This window comes from Curcuma longa, chromosome 3, assembly GCF_044706935.1.
Source record: "Curcuma longa cultivar G26 ecotype Majalengka, Jawa Barat chromosome 3, ITB_CL_G26_1.1, whole genome shotgun sequence".
Taxonomy (NCBI): Eukaryota; Viridiplantae; Streptophyta; class Magnoliopsida; order Zingiberales; family Zingiberaceae; genus Curcuma; species Curcuma longa.
Window position 1 is genome coordinate 669,390 of NC_133863.1, and position 9,462 is coordinate 678,851.

General features: G+C 36.5%; 1 protein-coding gene across 1 annotated transcript; it reads right to left on the reverse strand.

Annotated features, from left to right (window-relative positions):
• Window positions 1-4,841: 4,841 nt before the first annotated feature.
• Window positions 4,842-9,461, reverse strand: LOC141822939 (RNA-binding protein L-like). The gene is made up of 7 exons (XM_074710234.1): window positions 9,438-9,461; window positions 7,728-8,205; window positions 6,371-6,426; window positions 6,148-6,278; window positions 5,958-6,054; window positions 5,722-5,871; window positions 4,842-5,273 (listed from the first exon to the last, which is right to left on the reverse strand). Exons 1-7 carry the CDS (start codon window positions 9,459-9,461, stop codon window positions 5,271-5,273), a joined length of 939 nt encoding a protein of 312 aa, XP_074566335.1. The 3' UTR covers window positions 4,842-5,270.
• Window position 9,462: the final 1 nt, after the last annotated feature.

The window sequence follows — 9,462 nt, forward strand, 5'->3', positions numbered from 1 at the left end:
AACTTTGTAGAAGAAGAAGAAGAAGTGTCTCTTTTGATGGTATGTCATGAGAAAGAGAAAACTCAACGACATTTATGGTATTTAGACACAGGTTGCAGCAACCACATGTGTGGGGAGAAGGATACATTTTCTGACTTAGATGAAACCTTTCGCAGTTCTGTCAAATTTGGTGACAACTCTACAATTTCTGTTATGGGAAAGGAAAAGGTAACCATACAAACAAAAGAAAATACTACCCATACTATCTCTAATGTTCTTTTTGTGCCAGATTTAAAGACTAATTTACTTAGTGTGGGTCAACTACAAGAAAAAGGATATGAAATTGCTATTAAAGAAGGAGTTTGTCGCATTCAAGATGCAAAGTTGGGATTAATTGCGCAAGTTCACATGACAGTCAATCGTATGTTTCCACTTTATCTTCATACAACATCTCATTCATGTTTTTCAGCAAAATTTGATGATGAGGCATGGTTATGGCACTTTCGTTATGGACATCTAAATTTTAGTGGATTAAAAATACTAAAACAAAAGAATATGGTGATCGATCTTCCTCAAATTACAAATCCTTCTCAAGTTTGTGAAGAATGTGTTGTTAGCAAACAACACCGTAATCAATTCCCCCAGGGAAAATCTTGGAGAGCAAAGGCGGCATTGGAGCTTGTCCATTCAGATATTTGCGGGCCAATAACACCACACTCTAATGGAGGTAAAAGATACATAATTACCTTTATTGATGATTATAGTCGCAAAATATGGATTTATTTTTTGCAAGAAAAATCCGAAGCCTTTACTGCTTTTAAAAATTATAAAGTACTTGTTGAGAAAGAAAGTGACAATTCAATTAAAGTTCTGCGTACAGATCGTGGTGGAGAATATAACTCACATGAATTTGCAAATTTTTGTGAGAATCATGGAATCAGAAGACAACTTACAGCTGCTTACACACCCCAACAGAATGCTTATATGTAGACGATCTCATATTTACTGGGACTGATGATATCTTATTTCAGGAATTCAAGAAATCTATGATGGTTGAATTTGAAATGTCTGATCTTGGAATGATGCATTACTTCCTTGGCATGGAAGTAGTGCAATCAACTAATGGAATCTTTATTTCTCAAAAGAAGTATGTGCAAGAAATTTTGAACAGGTTTCAAATGAAGGATTGCAATCCTGTAAGCACTCCAACTGAGTTCGGCTTGAAGCTAAACAAGGATCATGAAGGGAAGAAGGTGGACAGTACAATTTATAAGCAAATTATTGGCAGCTTGATGTATTTAACTGCAACAAGGCCAGACATAATGTATCCTGTGAGTTTAATAAGTAGATACATGGAAAATCCAACAGAAATACATTTATTAGCTGCCAGGAGAATCCTTCGCTACTTACAAGGAACTAAAGATTTTGGATTATTCTACAAGAAGGGTGAAAAATCAGAGTTGTTCGGGTTTACTGATAGTGATTATGCAGGAGATCAAGATGATAGAAAGAGCACTTCAGGCTATGTATTTATATTGGGCACAGGAGCTGTATCATGGTCTTCCAAGAAGCAACCAATTGTTTCCTTGTCAACTACAGAAGCTGAATTTATTGCTGCAACTGCTTGTGCTTGTCAAGCTATCTGGTTGAGAAAAATTCTTGAAGAGCTTGAGTTCAAACAAATTGAAGCAACTACAATTTTTTGTGATAACAGTTCAGCAATCAAACTCTCTAAAAATCCTGTGTTACACGGCAGAAGCAAACATATCGATGTGAAGTATTATTTTTTAAGAGATCTCAGCAATGATGGAACAATCAGACTGGTTTATTGCCGAAGTGAAGATCAAGTTGCAGATATACAGACCAAGCCTCTCAAGTTAGCTACATTTGTGAGGTTACGTGGTCTACTTGGAGTTTATTCACGTGCTGCTGTTGTTTTCTCTTAAACTGATTTCTGCCGACTTCAGTTTAAGGGAGGGTGTTAAAGATTTAGATAATTTGTCCGAGTCTTTTGAGTTTGTTCGAGTTTTTAGGTAACCGAATCTTTCCGAGTTTTTAGGTAACCAAATCTGTTATTTTATTTACGTTGAGATGGTCTATTGTAAAAGCCTATTTATAGGCTTGTTTGACTTGTTTTTGGAATCAATCAGAAGTTTGGTTTTTCCCTTCATCTATTCTCTGTTCTCTATCCCTAAACTGCTGCAGCAGTTCGGTATCTGGGCGTATCAAATTTATATAATTTGTTTCTTGTATAAAATGATATTTTTTATTTATTTATTTTCTAATGCAAGAAAAGAAGAAGAAATATGGAAGGAGAAGAAAGTGTATGGCGTGGATGACAATGATATTTTTTTTTGTATCTTGTCGTAGTTTTGAGACTGTTTGGTATGAGATACTTTCATTTGGATATACATGATGACTTGCTAGATTGGAATATTGGATATGATAACTTGTTTGATATTATTTAAGTTTAACTTGTTAGATTAGAATATATTGTGTTGTATGGAATGTGACTTATATGTTTGTTTGAAAAGTTTTTTTTTGACTTGTATAATATGACTTGTTTGGATGGTCGAATATGACGTGTTGGAATATCATATCTGATGTGTTGGGTTGAGTTTATTGTGTATGTTATAAACTAGATATTTGTAAACATAATCAAATATAGAAATGGAAAGGTTCCAAGAAAAAAAATATTTTTTGCAACGAAAAATTTTTATCGTAGATTTATCAAAATTACTATGTATCGCAACACTGCGATGAAAATAAATTTTCGTCGCAAATTTAACGACAAAAATAAGTTCATCGTCGATCTGTGATGAAAAATGTATTCGTCGCAAATCGACAATGAATCCATTTTCGTCATAAATTGGTGACGAAATTGGGTTCATCACACATCTACGACAAAAATCAATTTTCATCACAGATCTGTGATAAAAATTAATTTTCATCATAGATTTATGATAAAAAATGATTTCGTCATAGATTTGCATATGAGTGAATTTTGCAATGAAATATATTTTTGTTGTAAAATTGGAATGAATTTGACGATGAAATATAAGTTTGTTGCAAAATTTATAATGAATTTTTATTATTTTGTCACAGTATTTAACAATGACCTATTACCTATGAAAAAATTTTCAATGTAAAAAATTTTACGACGAATTATGTTTTAAAATTCATCGCAAAAAAACCTTATTTTTTAGTGGAGGTAGCTATTACAATTATTTAATAGCTACTTAGATAGCTATTAAATAGTTTTGATCAATTAAAGTGATTGTAATGATGTTTAAGTAGTTTGTACAAAGTTAATAAAAAAATATTTTGATATAACATTATTTGATATATAATAATTTTGATTAGAGTGAAATAGTCTAATTTTGAGCTATTTCAGATACAAAACATTTGATAAGGTCTTTTGAACTTTTTTTTTTTTAATGTCCTTTTAATTTTTATCGAATAAAAAAATAAGTTCAGAATCAAGAGGTTTAAGGAAGATGACAAAGTCACTAGAGTAGTGGAAGTATGAAAGTTTTCTTTCTACCCCTCAAAATCTAGTATTTTCATGTTGAAGTTGGCGGGTTCATTTGACCTTCAAGAAGTCTTTCAAAAGCTTTCTCGACTCCTATCAAATTGCTGATGATGATGTTGAAGTTTGCAAATACGAAAGAGATACTTTGGCGATTTGTAGAGAAAAGAAGATGAATACTCAAGCATCAACTCTCGTGAAAAGGGGACAAACATGGAGACAAACAAGGTTTTATTCGAATATCGGAGAAGCATGTTTAAGACATTTCAGCACTGTGAAGCCTGCAGGCGATACAGAGTATGGTTGGGAACAATGTAGAACACATCGCCGGTGTTGAGCTGCGCGTCCGGGCGGACGACCAGCCGCGGGTTCTTGAACACCTCCGGGCGTGTGACGAAGTGTCTGGGGTTCTTCGCCATGATCTCGGCCGCGGCCATCGGCTTGCGGTGGACCTCCACGAACCCGCCAGGGTGCACCAGCTTCAGCACGCCATTCTCCCTCCGAGCGACGCCCATGATGATTATTGTTCTGGTGGTGGTGGTGCTCCTCCTCCTCTCCGACACCGAGAGTCTTCGAAGTGAAGGAGGGAGGGGGCGCGAAGATTCACCTGGCCCTTCCATGTTTCTTATAGCCGCCATGTCGTGAGCAACAAAATGAGGCCCTTGTTCTTCTCAAGTTACAGTCCATAGGAAACGTCGACCAATGAATACGAGAATAGAGAGAGAGAGAGGATGAGAAGAACGAGGGCTTTCACTTTGTTGCTCACGCCAGTGGCTGCTACAAGAAGCATGGAAGGGCCAGACGAGTCTTCGCGCCCATTCCCTCCATTTTGAAGCCTCTAGGCAGTCAACAACCATCATGGGCGTTGCTCGGAGGGAGAACGGCGTACTGAAGCTGGTGCACCCCGGCGGGTTCGTGGAGGTCCACCGCAAGCCGATGGCCGCGGCCGATATCATGGCAAAGAACCCCAGACACTACGTCACCCGCCCGGAGGTGTTCAAGAACCCGCGGCTGGTCGTCCGCCCGGACGCACAGCTCAACACCGGCAATGTGTTCTACATTGTTCCAAACCGCACTCTGTATCGCCTGCAGGCTTCACGCTGAAATGTCTCAAACAAGCTTTTCGAGATTCAAATAAAACCTTATCGGGCTCTTCATCATCTCCAAATTCCACTGTGCATGTCCCTTCAATAGACGAAGAACTCGTCAACAATCAGAAAAAAATTATATCAAACTAAGAAAACGTCACACGTAGCTCCTCATTCAGGCAAAAGCACATTTGAAAATAAAGCAAAAAAGAAATTTAAAGGGAAAACACCAGGACTTCGTCACATAATAAGGGAGAAATACTCGAATAAACCATGAATCTAAGCAATCCATACAATCCTTTAATGGACAATCACTCAGTGCAAAAAGCTAATGTACATACCTCAATAGGCATGCAGGATACAGGAATTACAATATTGTACGTCTCAGTAATCCCTTTAACAGTCAAGGAGGTTCGATCCAATAATTATTATTACATTGTCAATAAACATCTAGTTCCACACTTAAAGAAGAAAGCTCTTAGCTACGCATCATAAACCTGAAAACTACAGTGCTGCACCTAGTTTATGAAAGAATAATAGTTGACAGATCAGAATATCCGTCTGTCAGAATATCCTTCCACGCATGAGAGTTGATAAAGCAAGAGATTCATCGGCTAGGATTGGATCCCAGATACCACAAGGTTTTTCTCAGCTCATTTAGTAAGCAAAATAAATCACTGCATGGCAAGACAAAAGTTAGTTCCTTCAAGATGGAGTTTAAGATGGAAGGCATAGCAAGATCAAAAGCCAATTATTATATGAACTTTCTTCTAGCCAAAAATGTAGTTCTTGTTCCAAAGAAAATTATAAAGGTATAAAGAAACTAAAAAATATATTAAAATTGACTTGGCCACACTGAAAACAAAAATCAAGCCTCAAAATGACGAGCTACAAGTAAATTAAGCATAACAATCACTAGATGCCCCATAAGAATCTGAGTATAGTATCTTTATTGTATGTATTTGCACGACATCATTTGAGGATCTGAGATGCAATCAGGAACTGCCATATCAAATTTTCCACCTACCATGCCATACTACAATGAAAAAATGCTTAAGAGCTACCAGGATAGTTCTCTACGTTAAGATATAACGATATTAACAAGAAAACAAGACCAATGCTAACCTGTGGCTGTTGTTGCTGATAGTTGTACCCAGGATAGGCAGCATATCCATATGTATTAGGATCTTGAGGTGCAGCGGCATATCCATATGTCTCGTAGCTTTGTGTGTATCCATAGTAGTTTCCATTCCACTGATTGGGATCTTGTTGTGGCTGTTATGAGAAGCATGCAAATTATGATGATTTGTGGTCTAGAATACTTTGCAAACAATTTTAACCAGGCCGATAACTACTAAAACCTGTTTATTTGCAGGGCTACGACCCCAAGAAAGTCGGACATTTTGGCCACCCAAGGGTGTTCCATTTAGTTGTCTCAAAGCCTCCTCTGCATTGGCCCTAAAAAATCAAAATCAAGTATAGACATAAATGTGAATACCAGAGGAACAAAATAATATGGTAGAATGATAATGTACATCTTGAAAGCAAAACCTGTTGGCAAACTGCACAAACCCACAACGCTTGCCTGCAGGTATCTTAACATATAGCAACTCCCCATAAACACCAAAAGCTTGCCGCAACAGGTCGTCTGTGATAATTGGATCTAGCCCGCCAACAAATATCTAAAAGCCAAGGTAGTAATAATCAAAATTGGTTGCACAATTACCTTCTATTATTTGCAAAAAAAAAAAAAAGGAACAATAAAAACACCCACAGTGGTATTGTTTGGATCATTGTCAGATTCAACTCCTTGAAAATTCTGGTTAGAACCTGCAAGCAAGAACACATGAATTCTTGAAGAAAACTTCCCCGAATCATTTAGGTATACATTATGCATATGAACTTTTGCCCTGGAAGAGACCAAACTTGGTGATACATTACTGGATGATCAAGATGCATGCAACACATATGCCATAGTATAATAATCTTATCAGATTACTAGGGACAAACTGAATTTGTTTTCCCTTCAATGGAAGCCATCAAATGTGAAACCTTGAACATGGCAACCTATAGTGTTTTCAATAGAACAAACCAACAAGACCCCTCCAAGGTTGCAAATATACCCTTTATCCATAGCATCTGAGAATGCATATTAATCGCCATTTAATTGTCCAATCAACTGATGGTTATACTACTTGTGCAACAAAACTTAATTCATTGTATTCATGCAAAACCATGCAGTTAATACTTCTTAATTTATAATACTTGGGGAACAATTTCATGAATCAATTAGTGCAGCACTGCCACATAACCTGGGCAGATCTTGAATGAAAATTCAAATGGGGATGCAAAATTGTGCAGTCCGTCCTCTTGGTCCAGGTAATTCAATGCAAACTTAAAACTTCAAAACACATTAATAAAATTTTTGTGTGCTTATTATCATAGCTCAACCCCAACCCACACCTCCCTCATCATGCCCCAAGAGGTGGGGATGGCCCGCCAATTTTAATTGCAAAATGGAATGGAAACCTATTAAAGTGCTGAATCTAAAGAACAGGAGCATACACAGCTTTTGAATAAACCATTGAAATTAAAAGGAAATGTAGCAGAAGATGCCACAGAATAAGAGCCTGAAGTAAATTGAGAGCGTAGATAGATTTTGGAAATACACTCTAACTAGAAGGGAAAGTAGCAAAAGATGCCACAAACATGAAAGGACCAAGCTGTTATATAATCAAGAACACTGACCTAAATGGGGAGATATGGATCTCAGCTGAAGTCAATTCCAAGCCCCTATATGAAGGCACATGGCATCCTGCTCTGAGACAACATGAGTCTTTATATAAGTCTTTTCTAGAACTATGCGTAAAGGAGCCTAAATTTCACAAAAGTGCATGCGGGAAGGAATATCAATTGGAGAAATACTTCGCTATAATTCAAGTGAGGGGGCAATCAAAGAGTAACATTCAACAATTGTCTTTCAAAGTAGACACTTTTCAAAGAATAAATTACAAGACAAGACATGGAACCATCAAAGAAACAATAGGTCCAACTCAATAAAACATGGGAAAGCATCTGGATAGTAAAATTACAGGAAAAAAAGGTAATAAAATGGTTTCACTTTTACTCACCATCAGCGGAATATTGTTGAGAACCCAAATTCTTTTTGTTAGCAGCTGGACCAATTCGCATAGGTCTTGTTGAACAATAAACTCCATTCATCTCAGACAAAGCACTTGATTGTTCATTTGGGTCCCCAAATCTAACAAAGCCAAAGCCTTTAGAGCGCCCGGTAAGTTTATCTGTCACAATTTTTGCACCCTTAACTGATGGATATCGACTCTTGAATGTCTCTTGTAACAAGTAATCTGTAACATCAGCTGCCAAATCACCAACAAAAATTGTGTAGTCAACACCATCATCTCCACGTCTCTCGCCAGCTCCACATGTTGCCCAATTAAGCCTGAAAGTTTGCTCAATGTTTGGCATCATTTGACCATTGTAAGTTTGAAGAACTCGTTCAGCTGCTGCACGGGTTATGAACTCAATAAAACCATATCCCTCAGATTGCCCAGTCTGCTTATTCCGAATAACTTTTACAGTAACAACCTGTCATTTAGTGAGTGATCACAAGTCAGATTATCCCCAATGCAATATTATATGTATCAAAAGAGAAGCAGCTTTATGCAATCACAGAAAGAAGCAAAAGATAATAAAAAAATTCAAAGGCAAAAGTAAATTGGTAAGGATTCATATAAAAAACTAGAACAACACAGCAAGCTGTATGCATTTCATATCAAAGTTCCCTCTCGAGCAAAACATACAGCACTAGAAGGATCTATCACAATCTAGTCATAAGATTGTGGATCATAGTCGTGTTCTGTCATCTGAAACACAAGTATGATTCCTTTAATAAGTGACAAATCCACAATATATTAATAGGTAATGTCAAAATTAAAGAACAATATCTTATGTAAACTAAAATACAAATTATAATTATATTGAGGATGAGAATGAATCACCCAAGTGGAAGAAAAGGCATCTTGGCCTCAAAGTCTAGCACACACAAATTATATTGAGGATGAAAATGAATCACCCAAGTGGAAGAAAAGGAATCTTGGCCTCAAAGTCTAGCACACACAAAAAATGAACACAAATAATAAAATTCACATAACATAAGCAACTTACTCAACAAACATGGTGTAAACAAGTCAACAAGTCTGGCTCATTTATGACAGGGCATCACAAAAAATTTCTCATAAACAAATTGGCTGGTCAATGAAACCAAACATGATTACAGCATAAATTCTCATAAACAAATTGGCTGGTTAGTGAAACCAAACATGATTATACTATATGTGACCACTTATTATCTGTTGGTTATCTTGTGGGTATCATTATTCATAATCAAAAGAACCAATCGGTAACCTTTTTAAACCATTGGTAGAATACAATGTCTTAAGTCCTTAAACAACAACAACAACCAAACTTGATCCCACTAGGTGGAATTGAGTATATGGATCTTTCTACACCATTGGGCCTTTATCTCCTAGTATATTATCATTTATATTTAAATAAATTTTATCTTATCTATTATTGCTAATTAAGTTTTTTTATCTTCCTCTTCCTTGTTTGATGTGCACATTTGTCAATTTCACATCGCCTAATTAAAATATTTATTAGTAGTTTACGTATATGTTAATATCATCTTAAATGTGTCTTCTAGAGTTTTTCCTCCGTAGATGCAATTCCGACTTTCTCTATAAAATTTTCATTTTTTATACTGTCCATCCTTATAATCCGCGCATCCACTTTAATATCCTCATCTCTGCAAGTCTCACCTTCTGCTCATATACTCGAGTCATA